The 27,200-nt window shown below is 38.6% G+C and overlaps 2 protein-coding genes across 5 annotated transcripts in view; one reads left to right on the top strand and one right to left on the bottom strand.

Annotated features, from left to right (window-relative positions):
- Positions 1-21,920, bottom strand: part of stx18 (syntaxin 18) — a 25,893-nt gene extending 3,973 nt beyond the window's left edge. Inside the window, exons 1-7 of one of the 3 annotated variants that reach the window (XM_037786845.1) lie at positions 21,678-21,920; positions 6,161-6,228; positions 3,516-3,631; positions 3,182-3,259; positions 2,858-2,924; positions 2,681-2,772; positions 398-489 (exon numbers count right to left, since the gene is read on the bottom strand). In XM_037786845.1, coding sequence (XP_037642773.1) covers positions 398-489; positions 2,681-2,772; positions 2,858-2,924; positions 3,182-3,259; positions 3,516-3,631; positions 6,161-6,228; positions 21,678-21,830 — 666 coding nt within the window. In that variant the 5' untranslated portion in view covers positions 21,831-21,920. Of the gene's footprint in view, positions 1-397; positions 490-2,680; positions 2,773-2,857; positions 2,925-3,181; positions 3,260-3,515; positions 3,632-6,015; positions 6,037-6,160; positions 6,229-21,677 lie in introns of those variants that run through there. The other 2 variants (XM_037786856.1, XM_037786864.1) reach the window with 2 other exon arrangements.
- LOC119498222 lies at positions 21,864-27,200 on the top strand. Of its 2 annotated transcripts, none has more exons than XM_037786880.1 (4): positions 21,864-21,970; positions 24,930-25,231; positions 25,471-25,600; positions 26,481-27,200. In XM_037786880.1, exons 2-4 carry the CDS (start codon positions 24,934-24,936, stop codon positions 26,857-26,859), a joined length of 807 nt encoding a protein of 268 aa, XP_037642808.1. In that variant the 5' UTR covers positions 21,864-21,970; positions 24,930-24,933; the 3' UTR covers positions 26,860-27,200. The 2 variants fall into 2 exon arrangements, with proteins under 2 accessions (XP_037642808.1, XP_037642801.1); XM_037786873.1 differs by having other exon boundaries at positions 21,938-22,080.

Raw genomic sequence — 27,200 nt, 5'->3', positions numbered from 1 at the left:
ACATGTCTGCAACTGAGTGCGCCACAGCCTCTTAAAGACAGTAATGTTGGCCAGGGGTCCTGGGTCTCATTACACATGACATATGGCAATTAGAAGTTAGAACATGCTGCATGTTACACTATTTACCTTAACCACAAACCTCCAAGGGGGTCACTCTGGCAAAAAGCCAAAATTGGCTAATACAAAAGGTCAAACTTAGATTGTACTTTGGGCATCAAAATGTAATTCCCTCTAAAACCCTCCTCAGTAAAGCGATAAATGTGTGCTTTACCGAGTCCCCGTGCATTTTAGAAGTTGTCTAAGTATAGCTGTACTTTCGTGAGGCACACATGAATCATGCAAATCTACATATACAGTATAACATGAATAATGAATAGTGATGTCTAAGGTGCCACACCATCTGGATCTCCTCAGGAGAAAGCTCGTCCTCCACTCGGCCTTCCTCCCACAGGTTGACAGGGTTGTCCACGACCTCTGACACAGTCTTCTCTACAGGAAGGAAAAGTAAAAAACTCAACAATACATCTTTCATCACTTACTCATTCACTTTGTTCATCTGAATTACTCATCTAGTTGTGAGTTCTCTCTTTGAAAGGGAAAATGTAACCCTGAGTGGTTATTTAAATGGATTTATTTAGATGGGGTATCCATGTACATTTCATCACATTGGATCTAAGAGCAGTCCTTGTTGAAATATTGAAGCAGTGAGGGAGATAGGTGTTCAACAACTGTAGGTCATTGCAGCGCGCTGTGCACACAGTGACTAGGTGTGAGGGAGTGAGTGCGGCGATTAATCATTATCATGACACATTATATGCCTCAAACTTTTTCAGCCCCTGTACCAATCTCAGTGATGAAAATGTCTCATCAAATGGAGAGGAGAGTGCAGAGGGACTTCTTCAAGTAGGAAAATACTGGACAGTATTACACAGCATTAACAAATGTAATCGTAATTATGTGAATTTCTTGTTGAAAATTAGTACAACAAAAGTCAATTAAAATGTGCTACATTTATGACTTTATGCAGTGTTCATGGTTCACATACTAATCCTGTTAACGCGACAATGACAATGAAGACCTTTACTGTCATAATTAAGCCGCAACACATCGTAATGTCATTAAAAATCCATTTTAAAATTTAAAGTGTAATGCTAATGTTACCAGTAAACTTGGAATGAGGTTGATGACACACGCAGCTGTTGCCTTGTGAATAGTCAGTGTTTTTAGATGAAGAGGTGGATGAGGATGTGAAGAGATGTCGAGAGGGCTAGGAACATTTATCTTAAGATATCGTTTCTTAAAGGAACGGTGTGTTAACATTGCACGGCAGCTGGATTCTCGCGATGTCACAAGATCACACGAGAAAAGCGGGATCAAATGTCACATGAAAATCCATCTTATCAGGCTCAGAGGAATGCGTTTGTGTCCGGCTCACCAGACAACAGATCAATCAACGTACTGTGAGGAGCTACTGGCAGCTACGAGTGTGGCTTAGGTGGACTGGAGAGTATTTCTTCATTGAAAGAAGAGCAAAGAACGGCACTGAACGTGTAAAGTACGGCGATGTTTTTGTCTACAGTTAGTTTCGCTTCCGTTAGTTTGATTGACAGATGGTTCATCCAATCACCTGTCAAGTATTTTTTGAGAGTGCCTGCCCTTTTCCAAACAGTTTCCAATGACGGCTTCTCAGATGGTTCTGTGAAACAAACCATCTGACAGGGTCAGGGTAACAGTGTGTAGCATTTAAGGAGAATCTATCGGCAGAATGGAATATAATATTAATAAGTATATTTTCTTTAGTATATAATCACCTGAAAATAAGAATCGTTGTGTTTTCGTCACCTTAGAATGAGCCGTTTATATCTACACACAGAGCGGGTCCTCTCTTCACGGAGACGGCCACCGTGTTTCTACAGTAGCACAGAACGGACAAACCAAACACTGGCGCCAGATAGGGCCATTCATGTTTTCGCGTTTCCGCGTAGGCCACCGTAATTCTCCTACAGGCTTGCAGGCAAGTTTAAGTTGGTTGCATTCTGCAACCTCACCGCTAGATCCTACACTCTGCTTCTTTAAAATTTAGTCACTGTGAACGGTGTGATGTGCTTCCCCAAAATGATTCCCTGCACTTGATGGTTCAGATTGCATAAACCTGCAGAATTACAAGTTAATGGTTGAGATTTAATCAAGTACCATCGATGAATCATCAGGCATAATGGTGCTGTGCTGCGGCATGGCACTTTTCAAATTAGAAGTTGCAGATGAAACACAAAGATCAGCCCTGCTTCCTTCAGATGACTGTAGAAATGTGAATAATGAAGCACTTTTATACAATGTATGCTAATCAGCAACTCAACTTTAATGCAGTACAGACTGCTTTACTCACATTCTTGCTATAATCCCTTTAAAAGTGTATTTTTGAGCGAATGTATATAACTGCTTCCTTTCATATTTACATAGTTACTGTGCATATCTGTCACCAGTCCCATATTCTTTTTTATTTTAATTTCTTGTGACGCAAAGAATGCAAATATAAGTGCACTTTACAAGGAACCAAAATAGCTAAATACACAAAAATACCAGCTCAGTAAAGCACGAGCATGTAGTAGCAGGGTTGCTTGTACCAGTCTGTACTGCTACAGAAATAGAGTCCAGTGTCTCAGGGGACTCACTAACTTACCAGAACTTTCCTCCTTGACAGTCTTCTCCTCTGTGGGCTCCACCTGCACCGTTTTCGCCGCCCTACTGTGGTGATCTGGTGCCAGTCTGGAACTGAAACCACAAAGCACAGGGTCATGTGAATAAAGTATTATAAAGTAAATAATAAATATTGTGAATGAGGTATGCGTATACTCACAGCCTCTTTTTGTCCACCATTCTCTTGACTCTGATTGCTCTCTGTTCAGAGTACACCTTACATACTCCTTAAAAACAATAAAGATGCACAAGATATTACCAGACAGTCCTCCTGTTATTAAATATTGGTTCAAATATGCAGTATGTGTCCAGCAGCTCATGTTGAAACCAATGCAACCGGCCTGCTGGGCTCATACACAATTCTCCCTAAACCTAAGCCAGTAAACATCCTAAAGATAAACAAATGGATTCATACAAAGCAGTCCATGGAGAACAAGATATAAGACATGTGCTGCCTAAATTGTTATGAGTTGCATGAACTCACCTCTCAGATACACTTCAATGAGGTCCAGCACTGCCCCTCTGTGCTCCTTTATCTGGGCTGATGTCACTTGCTTCTCCGCTATGGAGACAACAATAACACATTCACTTATTAAAGACAAACTCACGTGTTTTAGTATAGCGCCAAAAAGTAACAACAAATCCAATTTCCAGCTCCCTGTTGATGTTTTGAAAGTCAACACAGTTGAGAGCCGAGTTTGTAAAATAAAATCTGAGCATAATGCATGACAAAATCAGCATCACCTAAAAGCATATTTTACATTTCCGATAATATTTGTAATCTAGTTCATGTGTTGCTCAGTAAAACAAACAATTACCTTCATTGCGTAGCTGCTTGATGGCCTCGGAGCAGGTCCTCATAAAGATCTGAGCATCCTGGTCGATCTGGTCTCGTTCGTTGTCCGTCATACGGGTGAGATCTGATGAGATGAGACTGTAAAACACACAAGAACAATCCGAGTAAGTTTAAAGGTCTCATATTGTGCTCATTTCCAGGTAAATAGATGTATTTTAATGTTGTACTAGAACATGTTTACGTGCTGTATTGTTAAAAATAACCTTTATTCTTCTCATACTGTCTGCCTCGGTCTGCCTGCATGAAGCCTCTTTCACCCTCTGTCTGAAAAACTCTGATTCAGAGCCTGTCTCTTCCCAGTCTGCTCTGAATGGTCAGCGTTTCCTGGTCTCTGCTGTCAATCAAACGCCTTCAACACAGTTGAGGGCGTCTGATTCACCAGTCTAATTCCCCTGAGCTCCTGTTTTATTACTTTGAAGCAATCTGAGGAAACCTGCACAAACATGAGGAGAACATGAAACCTGATTGTGACTCATTAGGACCTTCTCGCTGTCAGGCGGAGGTGGGTAGTGGAGACTCAATGTCTCCCTCTGGTGGACTTCTGAGACACAATGACACTCCTTAGCTTAGAACATACATAGACTGTATAATTACAAATTCTAAAATTTTTATTAATCTTAATAGTCTCTGTTTTTAATTTCACTTATATATTTTAGCATTTACTGTCCTCTTGTACTTGTATTGCCTTCCTGCCCTTGTTTGAATGTGTTGCATTTTTTTTTTCATTTGTAAAGCACTTTGAACCAAATCTCTTGTATGAAAAGTGCATTATAAGTAAACCTGTTATTATTATTGTACATACATAACACATGTAAAGGGCTTGAGTGGTTAGATTGGATTTTTTGAATTTGCTTGATCGGTTTAAACAAACTCATTCTTGCAAAAAGTATCAACGTATAACTTGAAATTAATATATAATAAAGCAAGAGCTGAAACGAGTAGTCGATTGACAGAAAAATTAATCAGCAACTATTTAGATAATATGGTAGTTTTTCAAGCACAAATGCCGAACATTTTCGGGTTTACATCTTTATATCTTTTGGTTTTGGACTGTTGGTTGGACATAATTTATTTACAGATGTTACATTGTCGCTATTTTCATATATCTTACAGACAAAACAAGGAAATAATCAACAGATTAATTGATAATGAAAATAACCTTCAGTTACAGCCTCTAAATAAAACAAACATGTAAAAACAAAGATGAAGTGATAAAAGTTGAACAAGTCCTTTTATCAAACATATGGTGACCTACAGCAGGATTTTTGGTTTGTTTAAGATACAGTCATAACTACTGTACTTGTAGCTAATTTAGTGTGTCTAGATTTATTTTGTTCTGTTTTGTTCTGTTTGTTTTGTTACTTATTTTTCATTGATCTACTGTAGCAACTGGTTTTGTGTGCCATTATGTTTGTATGTATTGAAAAACATTTTTTACAACCAGACGTGACGCGAGAGGGTGGAGCTACATAAAATTGAACGCTGAATAAGACATTTTCAGGCGACCAAAGGGATTAAAATTAACTTTCATGAAAACACACTGTGAAAAGGGTTAAAGTTTTAAGACGAAAACACAGACAACTTCCGGACTGGACAACGCCGGGGTAGCGACCTGTCAATCACAAGGTAGCCATGCCCTAAAGCATCCCCTGCTTTATGGTCTATTTGACTCTAAATGGGACCATAATTTACTAAATGAACATCGTGCTGTATTGAAGAAGACTTGAAACTAGCGATTGAGACCATAAACTCATGTTTACAATGTTTACTGAGGTAATAAATCAAGTGAGAAGTAGGCTCATTTTCTCATAGACTTCTATACAATCTGACTTCTTATTGCAACCAGAGGGCCATTAGAAAGAAGTTTAAGGCACTTCCACATTGGCTTCACTTCTCAGACCCGGATGTAGCCCACTGCTTATTATAACATATTAAATTCTCATTGATTCAAGGCCCTATGCTGGAGTCACCTTATATAAAACATATTTATGAGAAGAAGAGAGTTATTGTGTCAGGAAAAGTCAAAGCGAGGAGGAAAACGGAAGTTGATAAGAAAATTGAAAGACTGATGGCGAGGCTGATGGCAGACGAGACTTTCGCACACACCACTGATGGCTTCTTGATGGATTTTCCCACCACTAAATACTGCTGCACTCCACCCACTGACATCTCTAATGTTAAGTTAATGTGTGCTGCTGAGGCTTTATCAACAAACCTAACAAAACATGGGCTACTACTCTACACACCCACACCTACAGACCACAGAGGAGGCCTTGAAGGGAGGAAGGCCTGGATTAGTCCCAGGGCGTGATTTGTTCTTCACTTGGTTGCAGCTCAATTATTCCAGACAATTAGACTGGAGCCTGCCGCTACGGACCACCCTACTCGCTGCTGACCCGCCGCCAGCAGACAGCCCCTGCAGCACACACACACATGCACACTGGAGACATATTTGACGGTACCTTCAAGTAGCCCTGACTCCTGACCTTCACTGAATTTTGTCAGAATCAAAGTCTCTCCGCCAGCCTCCCCCTGCAGCCTTGAAGGGTTTTTACCGCTGCTGTTGTTGATTGCGGTGGATTACTGCGACCATTTGGTGAGGCTTACCTTCCGGCGCTCACATAATCTTTCCTGTGTTGTAGCAGAAAGTCTTTGAGCTTGGTGATGTTCGTGATCTGCCAAGATAAAGTGAGAAAGAAGCATTACTTGATTACCTTCATGTCAATGAGTCTCTTTAAATGCCTCGGTCGCTGCTTCAAATATGTCAACACGGCTTAAGAGAGAGTTTTTAGACGTGTACCAGGAAACTATTTTCTCCCGACTACATTTAGACAGAGCCAGAGTAAATGTAGTATTTTGTGTTTATTGGATGTGACAGGCGACCAATGTCTGTCTATCTCTGCGAATTCTCAATATTTGCTTTTGACAATTCATCAAGGCTGGGACATGCAAAAATCAAACCTGCAATTTCCTCGTCAAAACAGCTCTCATAAATAAAACCATGAGCTGCTGCATACAGAGCACTGACAGAGCCATCTCTAATAAGCTTTAAATTCACGATCTGTTACTATTTATCACCGAGAAAATGTCCGAGTGTATGTGTGCACAGGCAAACCAGAGGAAACTTGGTTCAATCCAATATTTGCTCCTGTAATTCGGTCAAATATTAAAAAAGACCAAATTGCTTCCCTGTCCGCAGAGCTCTGCTGGCAGCGTACACAAGTGGCTGTGAATGCGCACACAGCCGGCTCTGTTACATCCAGAAGAAGACAGAACTCAGACAAGCTCAGGATTGAAAAATGACACAATGAGTTTGACTGTGACAGCGACCCCGGAGCGTGGGAGATTATTTTGATAGCATAAAGACGCTGTCTTCAGCCTTCAGCTTTTTTCACTCTAACAACCTCAATTATCAAATTGCCTTGGCTGTAAGGGGTAACCCGGCACCAGCAGTCTAATAACGTCTCTAAACATTCACTCCCAGCGTCACGGCGACCTGAAGCGGTGTTTTTATTTGAGCTGACGTTTGAAAAATGACAAGTTTTTCGAGGCAGAAAGGTGTCAAGATAAACAGAGCTGAGCAATTTGCTAGAAACCCAGAACTCCTTCTTTGGTTTAGAAGGTAATTCAGTGACGTATGACACCGCCGTGGGGCACTAAGTCAGGCAAGCCGACCCTTGTAATAATACAATTATTAGAGGTCAAGAGTTAATTGTTGGTCAGAGCAGTTGAGCTTAAGGGGGGTTCAGGGGAGAAGAGAACCTTTATTTCAAAGTCTTCATTACTTCAGTTCAAAGTCTTCAAAACGTTATGTAGTGTCTCAGTGAATGAGGAAACTTTGAACATCTTTTTTTTTGTACAAAGTTAGTAATAATGTTTTCTTCAGCAATTAAATGATGCATTCAGCCATTCCAATATGTATCTTACATTAGAGACAACTAACACATTGGTTGTCAGGTTTTTCATCCAAAATTGTTGACATCTTAGTTAGGATTGCGACTAACAATTATTTTCATTGTTGATTAATCTGTAGATTCTTAATTAATCAATCAGTTGTTTGGTCTATAAAATGGTGAAATTGTTTTTGTCCACAACTCAAAGATATTCAGTTTATCAGTTTTATTCAGTTTCAGTTTCACATTTAAGAAATTAGAATCACAGATTTTTTTTCTTAAAATATACGCAAACTGATTAATAATAATTGACAATTAATCAAATCGAATAATCCGAATTTTAACTTTTTTTTTTCTTCAAAAATTATTCAATCAAAATAGTTGCCGATTAATTTCATAGTTGACCACTAATAGATGAATCGTTGCAGCTCTAATCTTAGTATGTGCTTCATTTATAGTCTTCTGTTTATCACTTTGATTGGTGATTCATCTAAGAGTGTTATATCTCAGCTTCTAGATAAGACACTCAAGTCTAAAGTGAAGTGTTTGTCTAGAGCTGAAACAGTCGATTAATCAATTAGCCAATTGACCAAAAATTAATTGTCAACTATTTTGAGAATAAGTCATTTTTTAAAGCAATAAAAGGCAAACAAACTAACTGGCTCCAGCTTCTCAAAAGCGAATGTTTTCTGGTTTTCTTAGTCTACTATGATCGTGAACTAAATATTTTTGGTGTGTTGGACTGTGCGTCGGAGAAAACAAGACATTTTATGTCACTCTGGGAACTTGTGATGGGCATGTTTTACTATTTGCTGATATTCTATAAACAATAAATCGATTAAACAAGACAATAATCTGTAAATTAATGGATAATGAAAATAACCGTTAATTGCTGCCCTAATGTCATCTTGTAAAACTCTAATACTTGAGAGATGAGGAGAGATGAGGGTTGACCCTCATTTACAATGACACTGAGTCAATTACAAAACAAAGAAAAGGAAAACAAAACAACAATAATGAGATATAGAAACAGAGAACATGAAATATCATTTTAAAAATAGTAAAAGACTAATAATTTGATAACATTCGGATTTGAGTGTTAAAGATTGGTGAATTGTCATAATGATGTGAAGTTATTGAGTTTCTTCAATCTCAAGAAAAACCCGCTCCAGTGGTAATTTTTTTTTTATTTATAGCCACAAAAACCGCTGCGGAAGCACATTTTTGAGTTTTAGTAATTCTCCGTTTTTGAGACTACCTTGGCCTGCCACAAAGTGGAAAATATAACCTCTTACATGGCATAACTAATTTATAATTTCTATATTTTCTGCTTGCAATTAGCACTTGGCTTCAGCCTTTTATTTATGTACAAACTATATTTGCCTGCAGTGCTCCAGTCTATGGTACTGCACCCGTTTGACCAGCAGGCAGCGCTAAATACACAGCGATGTAACATCAGACGAGTGGGAGGTGTGTGTGTGTCTGTGTGTGTGTGTCTGTGTGTTGTGGGGGTGCCGGGGAGTGTCAAGAGTGCTGCTCTGGGGGTTGAGCTGTCTCCTGTGTGTATACATTGGAGCTCAGATTCCCAGCACAACCTCCAGGGTTTGCAGGGGGTCAGAGGGATCAATTGCTCTTGTAACTTAAGACCCTAAAGAGCAAGTAATTCCTCAACAATGAGGAAGGGGGTGGCCTTGTGCATGTGGCTCACCGTACCATGTGTGTATGTAGCTACATGTGAGCGTATACGTGCGACCGCCATAGGTGTGTGTGAGGCAGGAGAGCTCGCAGCGACGGCAAAAGGAGACAGTCTGCCGGGCTACATCTAATCTCGTCATCATCAAAGACCCCCACTTTACCTCCTCACTTTCTCCTTCCCCCCTGTTTCCCCCCAGCCCCGATTGAGCCCAAACAAACCATCAGGGGGGATTATTATGAGGAAGAAAAGAGAAAAGGCTTAGCTAGCAGATTTCTAAAGAGCTTGGATGGCTCTTTGTTTTGTTAAATCCAGGTAACTGACAGAACTCGATGATGACTGGCCCCGCTTTGGTTTAAGTCCCTGTGTGTCTTGACCGAGGGCTATCCATACTGACGCCATGCTATGTTGTGTTTAGGTATGTGGGCCCGATACAGAGAGGATGCTTCAGTGGAGAAGACTCTACCGCATGCTGGTTTTATTATCATGTTTATGTCTGACTCTCTAATGGGTTTAGTTTGGTCTTCTTATGTCTATTCGCAGTTAGAACGCTCTAGTCAGCTCCGTAAACAAACAAAAAAGTACCATCAAAGAAGACTTTTAAGATGATTTATGAACAGGGTCTTTGGCCCTTTTTGATATGTGCTAAAGTTGTATTAACTGTGTTTTGATTTTTTACTGGATAAGTCAAAGCCGTAGTAAGCAGCGCTTGTATACAGTCTTTGTGTTTGTTCATTTTTGATCATGCACAGATACAAAATGTCAACTTAAAAAAAAACAAACACTGGGAATAAAGCTGAGACAACAACAAACATAACTGCCATTGAGCTGTAAGACTGTGCCTCATCTCTATTTACTCTCCCGTTTACAACAAAATTGAAAGTATTTAAGAAGCAAGAGGTCGCTGAGATCGACTGTGTAGGTGACATCACCGTTGAGACAGGTTCAATGGAAACTACACCGCTGCATTTTGAAGCAAGTTAATCAGATTTCAACAATCAATTTCATAAGAAACAGATGTTTAACTCACAAAAAGCCTGGACACCACAGAAGACAAAATAAATGAATAAAAACAGAGTAAGGGTTGAAGGACATGTGTGACATCAAGTGACAGGTCACAATCAAATACACAAAGACATTTTTTTTTTGTTTTTGAAAAGCCTGCATGAAGATGTATGTATTACTGCATTAGTATTGTTTGTGATTCCTGCTATATATTTCTGAATAATCAGGTTAAAACACGTTTTACAGTCACATTTTCTGAAGTCTGTTCATCAGGTAAACCAACAGGTTCCCTCTCTTCCTCTCACTCAGTGTTTCCATCAAGATGCTGGTTGTATTAGTGCAATATAAAGTGACTGGTTTGCTCTGAAAGCCCAATACTCATATCAAGCCTCAATTTCTCTTTAAAGTGTAAAATCTAAAATTGCACACACTTTTGATTTACGCTGGGAAGGTGCCTCTCGACACACTTTAAATATGCCAATCAACGTGGATTATTGTCAGATTTTTAACGTGCCATTTTCCCCTATCTAGGGCTGCAACTAATGATTATTTTCAATGTTGATTAATCTGTTGATTATTTTCTCGATTAATCGATTAGTTGTTTGGTCTATAAAATGTCAGAAAATGGGGGGAAAATGTCAATCAGTGTTTCCCAAAGCCCAAGACGACGTCCCCAAATGTCTTGTTTTGTCCAAAGATATTCAGTTTACTGTCATAGAGGAGGAAAAAAAACTGAAAATATTCACATTTAAGAAGCTGGAATCAGAGATTTTTTAAGAGAATTTTTTCTCTTAAAAATATACTCAAACTGATAAATAATAATTGAAAATTAATCAATTAATTGAGCTCTAGCCCTATCCCTACCATTAGAATCAAATATCAATAATAATTCACAATAGGCATAACAACTGATGCTAGAAAAGGTCCTTCAAAAAGTAGTTTTAATTAAAAAAAGTTGTGTCCCCCAAAATCTAATACATTTTCCAAGATAAACGAGGATGGGTGTCATGTTGTGGAATATAAAATGTGCAAAATGAGTAATTAACAGCAGAGACGACTTTCCTTCTCTATATCATACTGCAGATGGTAAATTGCTGAATTTGTAAGGGGGCTTCTGAAAAGGAAAACACTCCTCTCTCCACTTTAAATGTCAAATTTGGTCGGAAGAAAGTGAAGGCTGAGGTAAGACTGCTGTAAAGACAAAAACAGGAGGAATTGTACATGTGAAAAAATGTCCTATCAGCATCTGATGCAGTATGGTTGATTTGAATGAAGCCATTTAATTTGAGGAATGGAGAAAAGTGTAAGCAAAGTGTGTATGCCTGAAAACAAGAGATATGTCAGCTGTATGGATGACAAATAGAAATTCTCTGATTCCAGTTTCTTAAATGTGAATATTTTCTGGTTTCCTCCTCTATGACAGTAAACTGAACATCTTTGCGTTGTTGACAAAACAAGACATTTGATCGACATTTTTCACCATTTTCTGTCATTTTATAGACGAAACAACTAATCGATTTATCGAGAAAACAATCGTCAGATTAATCGACAATCGACAAAAAATAATCGTTAGTTGCAGCCCTACTTTTATCTACTGCAGATGAATGGTGATCACAACTGGAAAGTAAACAATATGTTTACTGTTTGTTAAGCAGCATTATCTGCTTTAGTTTCACTGGATGCATTCAATATCAATGTGAAATGACTATTTATAATTTATACCTCATTGCAGTAACATCTTAATGTAGAACAAAAAGAGCACTCGTCTCTAAGTAGACAAGCACACATCTGTTGTAGTTTCATGGTTCAGCCTCTCAGTGTTTTGAAGTGTCAGGGTCAAGTATGCAGCACGCTGTCATCTGCATTGGTAATATTTCAGCGATCGTAAATCACAATAACTAATACTGTGTACTGACAAAGCTCGACAGCGTTCTTCAAAAAGCGTCAACAGCTGCTGCTCCAGTCCTGCAACATGTTTAAATGTTTTAAATTGAGCCTCGTCTATTGAGCTCAATATTACTTTTGCTCCGCTTAAACTATTTAGTCTGCCAAGTATCTGGTGTCCATCTCATGATTTAAGAGTTTGACATCCATCTGTAAATCTGCCTTTTCACCACTTCTTCCTCTTTTATTTTCATTTCCATGATTCATGAAAAAGCATTTTGTTGCACGCAGTGAAACAAAATCAAGATTGTGCTCAGGCCTGACAGCAGATGCCCCGAAATTCAATTTGCCTGGCTTTCATGGGAAAACAGTGCAGAGATTAGGCCAACTGGTAAAGAGACCATTTAGCAGCACGTTCATCTGCAGGGTGATCCCCGCAAATCACTTCCCCATGGCTCAAGTCCTGACTGAGTCTAGACCCGGCTCTGACAGCTGCTGTATGTGACAACGTTTCTATCTGTGTGCCAATATGTTTGTGACTTTTAGTTAGAAGTTTTTGTCCCAGTTTGTGTCCGGGGGTTTGGAAAGATTATTCCGCTTTTACCCATCCGGAAGTGTTTTTGTAAATAATGTTACATAAAATTATAGATTGCAAACTTCAATCACACTTTACGTTGTTTCATGAGACAATATCATATCAAAGTGAGGATTTATTTACTATATATGTGTATTTCACTTTCTGAAATATTTATTGGACCTGCGTATTTTAGTATTTTGTGAACAAGTAGGTACATTTTAGCTACATGACTTTGTGCTTCTACCTAGGGCTGGGTGATAATTCAATATGAGAATTTATCCTCTGTCAATGGAATCGCATCGTCATGAAATCATATATCCAGACATCGTCTAAATTGATAATAACAAGCACACACTAACTCAAATTTTTCAGAAAATCTGATGTGAAATATTTTGAAGGAATATCAGTTGAAGATTGCGGTTTTGTTTTCACATCACCACTCAGTTCAATGCAATTAACAAATGTGTTTAAATAGAAATATTTATTATTTTTGTTCTCTATAATTTCACTTGAACTGTTCAACATTTTGCAATAAAGTTCTGAATTAAATAAGAAAATACTTTTCATTTGTCAAGTACTTAATTCACCCAGGAGTAAACAATAATAGGCTTTACCATGTGGTTATTTCATATAAACTATATATTCATTGAACTACCAGAAAACTTGCTATATTGTGATATATATCGTTGTCGAGATATGAAATGACATCTCTCAGTATAGACGATTTTGGCCATATCACCCAACCCTACTTCAACCATAAATGTAAACTTTAACTGATAATAACTAACTCAAAACTGTGTTACTTGACCGACAATTACTTGTATTTTAAGAAGAGGCCTGGCAAAATGTTCATGCCAAAAAGGGCAGATTTCCACACTTGTTGCACTTTACTTCCTAAATGATTGACATTAATGCCAACTCATAAATGTCATTGCTGTGGCTGTACCGTATCAGTCCAACGTGACCTCTTAAACGCAAAATATCTGCCAATATGCTCCAGTTTCATCTGCATTAAAACCAATAGAATCATAAAAAATTATCATACAAACCACTTCAAAGTTTGGTCTCCATCTATCACTGATTTAACATATCCCAGTGTACTTCATTGGGGAAATATTTTACTTTAATGTTCGTAATCAGACATTATTTGGGCTGATATAGTGCAGAGTATCCCCGAAACAAAACTTTGATGAAATTCCAAATGTTCAACAAACACTTTTGACTTGGAAACTTGATCATCACTAACAAAAATATAAAGTAAACCTGATTCTAAACTAAATATTTTGAGTATATACGAGCGTACTATTTCAATGTGAAAGTTGTCGTAGGGAAGAAGAGCCCCCCCCCCTCCAACAGCACAACATACTTTTAAGTGCTGGCTGATGGCCACACTTTTCAGGGTTTCTAAGAAAACACCGTGAGAAGGAGCCAATTTTGGAATACCAATACTAAAGGCACAGCGGGGAGTCGAGCGCTATTTTCTACACACAATTTACCAATTTTAAAGTGACCTCCTCCATTTAAACTCGAGAAGGGCAGCATGCTGCGGAGAGAGATGAGGTGAGCGGTGAAATGGAGATCACAGTGCCCCAAACCGACCCCTATGAGGTAAAAGATTCCCCCGACCAAACCCCACCCTGTAAACACTGGCCCTCTTATTAGTCAATCAAGACGTTTTTTTTGCATCGCCTTGAAAGAAGCTACATTTCCTTTCTCACTGAGCTGCTTTCTGAGCAGGAAAAAGCCTCACAGGACCACTGTGTATTTGTCAACTTTGATGTTTCCTTTCTATTTTTGTGAAGCTTCAGTGGGAACTTGGAGAGTTATGCATGTCTTGAAGGGCAACCCACATCTGTTGTGCATTAGGTGCCGGCCGTCAACATTGTTACTGGGGACCTAATTTAATATTTTCTCTGTTTTGATCTTCCACCTTTAATCACTGGCTCTTGGGAGGATCGGCTTTCCCCAAGAAATTGTTCGAGAGCCGAAAGAAAATGTTATTGCAGCATGTTTACATGTGAAGAGGGGACTCGCTCAAAAAAAATGCTGCCTATGTCAGACTGTACAGAGAAGAATTGATAGTTGAGTTGCGGGTGAAAACCGCGACATAACTGTAAGCAGTCAGGACATTCCAAGCTCGCAATTTCAATTTCTACAAAAGCTGCTTTGCCGAGACGGTTTGAGATTATATCTGCAGCGTGAGGGAGACAGCGGTGGTGGGGGGGAGGAGAGCAGAGGGCAGGCACCACAGGATAGGTTTGGGTTTCTTTGAATCAGCACCACTGCTTTTATTAAACCACCATTTCTAATATCAATGTAACAGAACATAACAAAAACCTGGTTGTGCAGAGCTGCTCATGTTTGCCTCAGACTGATGTTGGAGACATCAGGTACAAGTTAAAGTCCCGACTCCCCGAGGGAAACGTAAAGTGGTTCTTCAAGGTGCCTTTGAAGAGGTTTGTGCTCACGATATTCATGTCAGGCCAAGGACTTCTGGCTGTGGAACCAACACTCGTGACATGCAGCGAAAGCCTTTTAGTTGCCAATGATCCATCTCCTGCTGCCAACCATTGATGATGTCTCCGTACCTCAATGGAAGAATAAAATTTGAGATGTTTTGTGAAGTTTTCCTGAACTAATTAAACGCCAATGTTGCCTGTCCTGCCAAGTTTTTAAGGTCAGTGTCCCATGACAAGAAGTTCAAAACAAATTTTCTTCACCAATATATTTAAGGCTATGTGAAATTTCCTCAGTTAAAGTCTTTCAACAGAGGTACTGAAACCTAAATTTCCTTGCTGACAACCTTCAGTTGAACATTTGTCTGAGATTGAACCTCAGGACATTAGAAAACTCGCCATGTCTTTTCAATCTAAATTAAGTGAGGAGAATGCTCCTCACTATTTCTATAAGTAATGTTTCGGCTTCTGCAGCCTAAAGTCTAGATCGCATTGGGCAATTTTCCGGGTCGGTTCAAAGCCCAGACTCCAGGCCTGTCAGTGTTGGGGGAGCAGTGGCGCTCGGACCTGACAGTTGGCACAAAACATTCAGGGCTCAAAACTACTGAGTCTGGCCAGTTGGCCCAATGTGATTTTTTTTTTAAACAACTTAGTTTTTGTCTTCCCAGATCTCAAGCAGAGCAGTCATTTATTCTGAACTGCCCACACTGGGCAGGATTTGAAAATTCCTGCAGTCTGACCGAGGTTCAAGTAAAAATAGTGTTTTTTTACGAGTGCTATGTTATTTCAGTAATCTCTATTTCTCTGCGTACAGTAGATGACATATTGGAAGTGATTTATCTTCAGAAATAGACTGACTTAAGTTAAGTTGTTGTAATGTTTTTTGCAGTCTTTAGTGGGGGTGTAAACCACAATACGATATTATATCAATTAGGGGTGTAAGGAAATATCGCAAATATCGAGAATCGCAATATTATGTTTTGTGATACTGTATCGATTCTCAAAAACACTGTATCAATTTTTAATTAATAGTTTCATTCAAAGATTAACTCAGTCAACACTTTATTTTGTTTGCAAAGAGATGCGCCCTCTCAGTGTATGTGCCCTCTCAAAGTAGTGCTATGATTTTGGATGCTACAGCGACTAAGATAATGATTTTTTCCACGATATGATTTTGATTTGATTCAATTCAGGGGCCTGCGATCGATATGAGACAATATCATATGCCCATTTAACATAATCAATACAATACATTTATATAAACTCACAAAAAGCAACTAAAATATGATCTGACAGTTTAATTACTGGGCTCTGTAGGGAGGAGGTGCGCTTGCACACAAATGGTGACACAGACATGCCATAGGAATCCTAGTCGTTAGTCAATACAGTATTGATGTCTACTAAAATAAGAATTAACTATAATGGCACTTGGAGAGCGCAGACTTCCGCCAAGGTGCCTGACTTGAAAAACAGATCACAGCTCACAGCTGGTGGTACCGTGAGGTGGTCGGCTTATTATTAACACGGTGTGTTTCCTTTGCCTCTCTCATTGAGCAGCCTTGTTATGTCTGTATAACGTTACACTACGTTGTCTATCATCCCGTCATCTACCGCTTTTTTCTTTATCACTGTGGATGGCCAGCAACTGCCGCTGCACCTTGGAGTCTCGCCACACATCCACACACGTATCTCTCTGCTCGAAGAAGGAAGAAGGAAGAAGAAAAAAGGCGGGGTCACGCGTCATCAACGCATCATCAGTTACACTGCGCAAATGTTATACCCTGTGGTCATAATGTTGTGGCTGATCGGAATCCGTAATAAATCATGATCTGGATTGCCACCAAAATCTAATGGATTGTTTATTGTGCTACACCCCACCCCTCCAAAAAATGTCATTCAAATCCATAACGAACTTTTGGAGTAATTCTGCTAACAGACAGACAGACAGACAAACAAACAAGCCAAGCATTTGGCCTCGGCGGAGGTAATAATAATTGTTGCCAATGATATGCTCACATTTTGCTGGAATATAATGGGCAAGCAGGCGTGGAGCAAAGCAGGCTAGCAGGGCAGAAGAGGACATTGTAATGTCTCAGAGAAACTATTTAGTTTGAACTATGTAGGAACATCAATGCCTCAATACACTTTGAGTGGGTCCAGCGATGACAGACAAGCAGCACTGTACACAAAACATGTGCGACACATGAATTACATGTGCCAAAGATGTATAATTATGTGCCAAAAGGGTTGATATTAGATTAGACCATATGCCAACTGTCAGATTTTTTATCGCAAGCCATGCTCCAATTGCTAACTTCAATTTACACCTCGACGCCAGAACAGTGGGCACCCTGCAAGAATAGTTGGAGAAACACACAGAGTGTATTAAAAGCAGACGTTCCAGCCCAACTGGCAAGAATGATGCAGTGAAAGACGGACAAAGGAACGCCGTTGTGTTAGGTAATGGCTATGTGGAAACCTACTTTGTTTTGAATACATGGAATGACAGTACATCCTGTAAAATTAAATTTTGGTTTAGAGAAAACCAGTGCATCACTAATATACTTCAAGGAAAGGTAATTTCCTTTTTGAGTAAATGACTAACATACACAGGGAGAAAATAAAGCCAGACAATGGTGAAAAATGTCCATCAGTGTTTCCCAAAGCCCAAGATGACGTCCTCAAATGTCTTGATTTGTCCACAACTCAAAGATATTCAGTTTACTGTCATACAGGAGTAAAGAAACCAGAAAATATTCACAGTTAAGAAGCTGGAATCAGAGAATTTTGACTATTTTTTTTCTTAAAAAATTACTAAAACCGATTAATTGATTATCAACATAGTTGGCGATTAATTTGATAGTTGACAACTAATCAATTAATCGTTGCAGCTCTAAAGCAAATACAATGTTCCAGCCTAAATGGCAAGAATGATACAGTGAACTATGGACAAAGGAAGGCTGTTGTGTACTATAGGTAATGGCTATGTGGAAACCTACTTTATTTTGAATACATGGAATGACCTGTAAAATTTAATTTTGGTTTAGAGAAACCAGTGCATCACTAATACACTTCAAGGAAAAGTAATTTGCTTTTTGAGTAAATAACAAGCAGATACACAGGGAGAAAATAAAGCTCTGACTCACTGAGTAATATGATTATGAGTTCTGGTTTGAATTAAGTTAATATTTCTCTGTGAAATTGTTTCTTGAACATGAATAAGATCATATAAATCACATCCTGCTGGCTTTCTCAAGGCTATAACAGGTTGGAATTTGGTTTAATGCATTTTGAAAGCCTCCTTGAATACACTGAACCAGCTTACAGTGAATGCGTTCTCCCTGAATCAATTTTGGCACCTCAAACATGACAGTTACTAGGTCATTTTAATATATGCGGTTATTTTGTCCTCTCCAGTGTATAATTTTAGGACTGCAACTAACGATTATTTTCATTGTCGATTAATCTGTCGGTTATTTTCTTGATTAATCGATTAGTTGTTTCTATAAAATGACATAAAATGGTGAAAAATATTGATCAGTGTTTCCCAAAGCCCAAGATGACGTCCTCAAATGTCTTGTTTTGGTCCCCAACGCAAAGATATTCAGTTTACTGTCATAGAGGAGTAAAGACACCAGAAAATATTCACATTTAAGAAGCTGGAATCAGAGAACTTTGAAACCGATTAATCGGTTATCAAAATAGTTGTCGATTGATTTAATATATGAAAAAGAAATCGATTAATCATTGCAACTCTACATAATACTGCTATGTAACGTAATCTAAATAGGAGGCTGCTATCTTCAGAATAGCACAATAATCAGAAGAGTAAAATACAATACAGCTGACACAAGTATCAAAACATCAACTAAATCCTATTAAACCTGCATGTTCATACAGCAGCTACAAGGACACAAATACCATTAGCCAATATGATGATGATATCTGCTTTAAGATTATATAAATTTGTCAGCTGCCAGATATTTTGTTACACCTTTTATACCTAGCTTTACCTTTAATATCTCTGGGTGGATTAGGTATAGTTAGATATCAATAACTGCTTTATGGCAATACTGGATTTTTATATTATTGTCATTATTGTCATTTCACTAGAACAGCAGGTGATGGCCAAATCATTACCTCGTTACCTCACCCAAAATCTAATGCCTTAAAAAAGACGGTCATTTATCGTGCCATCAATCATTGGAATAGCTGCCCTCTTTACATCCGTCAATCCTCTAACAAATCCTCATTCAATTACCATCTAAGAATACATTACTTAAGCAGCTGATCGATAGTCCAGTGTTGGTCATGTATGGTTTTTCTTTTGTTCCTTTTCCCTGATGATGGGCCTTGAGGCTAAATGGTTGTGGAAGATGTGTATGAATGTAACATGTATATATGTTTGGGAAATTTGAATGTTATTAGTGTAACACAAATATGATGTTGTATATAGTATGTATGTGATAAATGTAATGTACTTAATTTCGGACCCCAGGAAGACTAGCAGGTGCCATTGGTATCAGCTAATGGAGATCCTTTTTTAAATAAAAAATAAATAAAGTAAATATTATTTTAGCATCATCTGTGTGCAGTGAAGTGTCTTGATTTGTCAAATATTTAATTAGTGTACTATATCAACATATTAAATAACATATAGATTGTGATAAAGGATTTTATCCATATTGCCCACTCCTAACTCCCATTTATTCACGTTGCATATCAATAAAGTTGTACTATGTTATATACAGTGCTGAGAGAGGCCTTGCTAACTGTGGACATCTACTATCTCCTATTAAACTTACATGGTCATACAGCAGCTACAATGACACAAATACCATTAGGGTTGGCCAATATGATGATATCTACTTTAAGATTAAATAAATTTGTCAGCTGCCAGATATTTTGTTACACCTTTTATACCTAGCTTTTCCTTTAATGTCTCTGGGTGTATTAGGTAAAGTTGGAAATCAATAACTGCTTTATGGCAATACTGGATTTTTATATAATTTTAGCATCATCAGTGTGCAGTGAAGTGTCTTGATTTGTCAGATATTTAATTAAGATAAGATAAGATATTCCTTTATTAGTCCCGCAGTGGGGAAATTTGCAGTGTATAGCAGCAAAGGGGATAGTGCAAAAAACAAGATGCATCAGCTAACACAGTAAAAAAAGAGCTAAACAAAGTGTTACAAAATCTGAACCATTTAAATAGAATAAAGTATAAAAATAGGAGCAGTATATACAGCATTGACAATAAACAGACTATTAACAAAATTGCACAAGTGGATAATGATATTGCACAGTGAGAATGAATGAATGAATGAATGAAATTCCACCTGAAAATATCAGGTTATTGTCAGTGTCAGTGTGTAAGTGGTCTACTGGGAGCAGTGCTGGTTGTGGAGTCTGACAGCTGCAGGAAGGAAGGACCTGCGATAGCTGCAGGAGAGAAGGACCTGCGATAGCTGCAGGGAGGAAGGACCTGCGATAACTGCAGGAAAGAAGGACCTGCAATAGCTGCAGGAAAGAAGAACCTGCGATAGCGCAGGAGAGAAGGACCTGCGATAGCTGCAGGAAGGAAGGACCTGCGATAGCTGCAGGAATGAAGAACCTGCGATAGCTGCAGGAGAGAAGGACCTGCGATAGCTGCAGGAAAGAAGAACCTGCGATAGCTGCAGGAGAGAAGGACCTGCGATAGCTGCAGGAAGGAAGGACCTGCGATAGCTGCAGGAAAGAAGAACCTGCGATAGCTGCAGGAATGAAGAACCTGCGATAGCTGCAGGAGAGAAGGACCTGCGATAGCTGCAGGAGAGAAGGACCTGCGATAGCTGCAGGAAGGAAGGACCTGCGATAGCTGCAGGAGAGAAGGACCTGCGATAGCTGCAGGAAGGAAGGACCTGCAATAGCTGCAGGAAAGAAGGACCTGCGATAGCTGCAGGAAGGAAGGACCTGCGATAGCTGCAGGAAGGAAGGACCTGCGATAGCTGCAGGGAGGAAGGACCTGCGATAGCTGCAGGGAGGAAGGACCTGCGATAGCTGCAGGGAGGAAGGACCTGCGATAGCTGCAGGGAGGAAGGACCTGCGATAGCTGCAGGAAGGAAGGACCTGCGATAGCGCTCCTTCACACACTTTGACAGATATAGTACCATGACAGTACTATATCAACATATTAAATAAAATGTAGATTGTGATAGAAGGTTTTATCCATATTCCCCACTCCTACCTCCCATTGAATTCAGGTTGCATATCAATAAAGTTGCATTATGTTAAGTTATTATGTTATGTACAGTGCTGAGAGAGGTAAAATGATGTATTATGTTATGTACAGTGCTGAGAGAGGCCTTGCTGACTGTGAACAGCTGGAACACACTGTACTAAACACAAGCATTGAATTACAGTTTGACATGACAACACCCAGCATGCAGGAAAGTGACCTAACTTGCTGTACACTTTTCCCTCGACTTACTGCTTTGCTTCTACAACACAACATGAGCACCAATGCCACTAAAACAATCCAGTATCTAAGCTGTCATCATTACACACATCAAAACATCAGTTAGCTGCAGATGCTAGCTCAGTTAGCTGAAGTTAGCTTGAAGGAGAAACAACTCACCACTTCTTTCGCCTTCGGAGAGAAGCCACTCTTGGCTCTGCTCCTCTTGAAGATCTCATCTTTAGTAGAGTCAAAGCCTATTCCTATCGCCTTGTTCCTGGTTTTCACCGTCTTGACGCTGGCTTTGAATAGTAGAGTTATATCCACAGCCATGCCTGAATGTGTATCTGAGCTGCTGCTTCAGAGCGACGCTGTAAACAAACTGACACGTCACCAAGCGACGACGTCACCGTCCTGCGACGCTGATGGATTTTCCCTGAGACGAAGAAGAAAGCCTTACATTTTACCTTAAGGTTTATAACAGTAATTATTCACAGTAGCGTTTTACTGTGCATCATATTATTTACATCCTGCAAAGGTCTGACCTGCTATCGAGTTATTCTTCGCCTTGATTGAGTTAAAGGTAGCGAAAATCGTAACATTTAAACAAAATCTCTTAAATATAATACCTTAAGGTTAAACAGACTTAAGTGGAAGCCTTTAACTTTCACTTAGATAATCATGTTTAATAGTTTAGTTGCATTTAGTAGTGTTGAATTTTCTGCACTGCATGCATGTGCTATAAGGGATCAAATGTGCAGACATATAATCAATCTGTGTGTCTCTCTCAGAAAAATATCTTAAATATAATAACTTATGGTTAAACAGACTTTAACCTTTCACTTAGATAATCATGTTTAATAGTTTAGTTGCATTTAGTTTAATTTTCTGCACTGCATGCATGTGCTATAAGGGACCAAATGTGCAGACATATAATCAATCTGTGTGTCTCTCAGAAAAATCTCTTAAATATAATAACTTATGGTTAAACAGACTTAACCTTTCAGTTAGATGGTCATGTTTAATAGCATAGTTGCATTTAGTCTTGTTGAATTTTCTGCATTGTATGCATGTGCTATAAGGGACCAAATGTACATACACATAATCAATCTGTGTGTCTCTCTCAGAAAAATCTCTTAAATATAATAACTTAAGGTTAAACAGACTTAAGTGGAAGCCTTTACCTTTCACTTAGATAATCATGTTTAATAGTATAGTTGCATTTAGTAGTGTTGAATTTTCTGCACTGCATGCATGTGCTATAAGGGATCAAATGTGCAGACACATAATCAATCTGTGTGTCTCTCTCAGAAAAATATCTTAAATATAATAACTTAAGGTTAAACAGACTTTTACCTTTCACTTGGATAATCATGTTTAATAGTTTAGTTGCATTTAGTTTAATTTTCTGCACTGCATGCATGTGCTATAAGGGATCAAATGTGCAGACACATAATCAATCTGTGTGTTTCTCTCAGAAAAATATCTTAAATATAATAACTTAAGGTTAAACAAACTTTTACCTTTCACTTGGATAATTATGTTTAATAGTTTAGTTGCATTTAGTTTAATTTTCTGCACTGCATGCATGTGCTATAAGGGACCAAATGTGCAGACACATAATAAATCTGTGTGTCTCTCTCAGAAAAATCTCTTAAATATAATAACTTAAGGTTAACAGACTTAACCTTTCAGTTAGATGGTCATGTTTAATAGCATAGTTGCATTTAGTCTTGTTGAATTTTCTGCATTGTATGCATGTGCTATAAGGGACCAAATGTACATACACATAATCAATCTGTGTGTCTCTCTCAGAAAAATCTCTTAAATATAATAACTTAAGGTTAAACAGACTTAAGTGGAAGCCTTTACCTTTCACTTAGATAATCATGTTTAATAGTATAGTTGCATTTAGTAGTGTTGAATTTTCTGCACTGCATGCATGTGCTATAAGGGATCAAATGTGCAGACACATAATCAATCTGTGTGTCTCTCTCAGAAAAATATCTTAAATATAATAACTTATGGTTAAACAGACTTTAACCTTTCACTTAGATAATCATGTTTAATAGTTTAGTTGCATTTAGTTTAATTTTCTGCACTGCATGCATGTGCTATAAGCGACCAAATGTGCAGACATATAATCAATCTGTGTGTCTCTCAGAAAAATATCTTAAATATAATAACTTATGGTTAAACAGACTTTAACCTTTCACTTAGATAATCATGTTTAATAGTTTAGTTGCATTTAGTTTAATTTTCTGCACTGCATGCATGTGCTATAAGGGACCAAATGTGCAGACATATAATCAATCTGTGTGTCTCTCAGAAAAATCTCTTAAATATAATAACTTATGGTTAAACAGACTTAACCTTTCAGTTAGATGGTCATGTTTAATAGCATAGTTGCATTTAGTCTTGTTGAATTTTCTGCATTGTATGCATGTGCTATAAGGGACCAAATGTACATACACATAATCAATCTGTGTGTCTCTCTCAGAAAAATCTCTTAAATATAATAACTTAAGGTTAAACAGACTTAAGTGGAAGCCTTTACCTTTCACTTAGATAATCATGTTTAATAGTATAGTTGCATTTAGTCTTGTTGAATTTTCTGCACTGCATGCATGTGCTATAAGGGATCAAATGTGCAGACACATAATCAATCTATGTGTCTCTCTCAGAAAAATATCTTAAATATAATAACTTAAGGTTAAACAGACTTTTACCTTTCACTTGGATAATTATGTTTAATAGTTTAGTTGCATTTAGTTTAATTTTCTGCACTGCATGCATGTGCTATAAGGGACCAAATGTGCAGACACATAATAAATCTGTGTGTCTCTCTCAGAAAAATCTCTTAAATATAATAACTTAAGGTTAACAGACTTAACCTTTCAGTTAGATGGTCATGTTTAATAGCATAGTTGCATTTAGTCTTGTTGAATTTTCTGCATTGTATGCATGTGCTATAAGGGACCAAATGTACATACACATAATCAATCTGTGTGTCTCTCTCAGAAAAATCTCTTAAATATAATAACTTAAGGTTAAACAGACTTAAGTGGAAGCCTTTACCTTTCACGTAGATAATTATGTTTAATAGTATAGTTGCATTTAATTGTGTTGAATTTTCTGCACTGTATGCATGTGCTATAAGGGACCAAATGTACAGACACATAAACAATCTGTGTGTCTCTCTCAGAAAAATGCCCCTACAACTTCTTGAAGGGATGTCCAGCAGGACATGTGCATGTGCATGTGCATGCATGTGTTATAAGGGACCAAATGTACCGACACATAATCAATCTGTGTCTCAGAAAAAAAACCCTATAACTTCTTGAAGGGATGTCCAGCAGGACATGTGCATGCATGTGCTATAAAGGACTAAATGTACAGACATATAATCAATCTGTGTCCATGTCTCTCTAGGAAAATGCCCCTAGAACTTCTTGAAGGGATGTCCAGCAGGAAGAGAAGACCCAACTGGACAGACCAGGAGTGTCTCCTTCTGGCCCAGTTAATGCAGGAGAAGAAGGATGTAATCAGAGGGAAGTGCTGCACTGGAATTTCAATACAGGATAAAAAATTAGCCTGGGAGGAAATAGCCCAAACCATCAACATTGCCTTTCCACAGATTCAGCGTACAGTTACTGACTGTAACAAAAAGTGGGAAAATCTGCTGGCAAAGTCAAGGGAGGAGATCAAACGACAGAGAAGGCATGCGGGCACAGGTGAGGAAAAATCTGCCGTTTGTTAGCAATAAAAAAGTCTTATAATTAGTATCATTAAATCCACAATTTAAGACTGGTGAAACAAGCCAATACCTTGAGGGTGGATGTGAGGATGGCTGCCGAAAAATAAACTTAAAAAACCTAGAGGAAGAAATAAATCCACATCATCACTGTTTGTATTGAATTTATGATATTGTATGTATTATTAATTCATGCATGGCATGCTTTTTCATTCACAGAAGGCCTGGTCCTTGAGCAGTTCAGTACTGTGACTCAAGTTGTGATTTCTGTGATGAACCTGTCAGACATGCTGCAACACGATAGAGAAGACTCGTCAATGTCAGAGTTCGTGGAAACTCAACAAAACAGGTAACACCTTTTATTATTTGCTGGATATTTTGTGTGCTTAGTTAGCAGAAATGTAATATAATATTCATAACTATGTTTTGATTAGTGTATAATCACCTGAAACTGAGAATCGTTGTGCTTTCGTTAGCTTAGAATGAGCCCTTCATATCTACATAGGGAGCAGGTCCTCTTCATGTTGCTCCGCCATGTTTCTACAGCAGCCCAGAACGGACAAACCAAACACTGGCTCTAGAGAGAGCCTTTCATGTTGTTACGTTACTTGAAGGCCACCGTAGTTCTCCGACACGCTTGTGAAACTGCGGTAACGTGAGACGCAGAGAGCAAAACTGTGGTACCGCCCGCCACCGTTTGACTTCTGTTGTTTCTACAGTAGTGTTATTGTGGTAAGGATGACCTCTGAGCAAGTCAAACGGCGTTATCACGGTTTTGCTGGCGGCGCCTCACGTTCCCGCAGTCTTGCAAAGGGAAGAGAGAGTGGAGGGGTACTCAGTTGGTTGCGATCTGCAAACACACCACTAGATGTCGCCAAATCCTACACACTGTACCTTTAATTGTATACAGTAATTTATTGAAAATCTTGTGGATAAAACGAGACATTTGAGGATGTCATCTTGGGCTTTGGGAAACTTTTTTCCACAGTTTCTGACATTTTATAGACCAGACAACGAATTGATTAGTCGAGAAAATAATCAACAGATTAATCAACAATGAAAATAAACAGCCCAGCGTAGAACCTGGACAAATTAAACCAAACCACTAGAGGCAAGTGAGAAAATATGTTTTTTTTATGTGTGCAATTTGGTTGAACCAACCATGAATGTCAAGGATGAAATGCAAATTCTTGTCAAACAAAATCACTGACAAGCTGTTTGTTTTTCAGCTGTGATGAAGATGGAAATGAGCACACAATAGATGGAAGATTCTCAAACAAACATCCACTGAGAGAGCTTGAACTCCCCACATATTCAGATCCATCCACTTCTCCAACAGAACAAAAAGTGACTGTTTTTACTAACATCCCGAAATCACTCGCAGGGCATTTTAATACTCATTGTGCTGCTGGATTTGCTGCTTCTGCAGAACCTCTAGGTACTCCCTGCTCTATTTCTCCACCCTCGGTGCACTGCACAACTTTGCAAGAGCGAACAGATTTGGAAATGTCTGTGCTGAGGAGACAAGAAGCGGTCCTCAAGCTGCAAGAGGAATATTACACACTAAAAATTAAGCTGATGAGAAGGCAAATGGGAGAGCCACTTTGAAAAGGACTGAAGAAGCAGCAGAGAACGACCTATTGTACCTGCAGGCTGGTACCAATTTGCAGAATAAAATCAATATTACTCATAACAACAATAAAGTTCATACAGGTGTGTTTATGAGAGGCCCTGGTAAGCATTGTTACTCTCGGCAGTTCGATTCAATTGCAAACCCACCATTTGCTTGTGAGAATTTCAATATATTTTGGAGACAAATTCGATTTTAAAGGTGCTAAATTCGATATCCAGAGTATTCATTTTGCATCCAACAACTATTTGCTATGTAAAGATATAGAGGAGTAATGTCTCCCTGAGCAGAGAATGATGTCGCTCTCCCTCTGTGTGTG

This window comes from Sebastes umbrosus, chromosome 1, assembly GCF_015220745.1.
Source record: "Sebastes umbrosus isolate fSebUmb1 chromosome 1, fSebUmb1.pri, whole genome shotgun sequence".
NCBI lineage: Eukaryota > Metazoa > Chordata > Actinopteri > Perciformes > Sebastidae > Sebastes > Sebastes umbrosus.
This window is presented reverse-complemented; position numbering and strand designations above follow the sequence as displayed.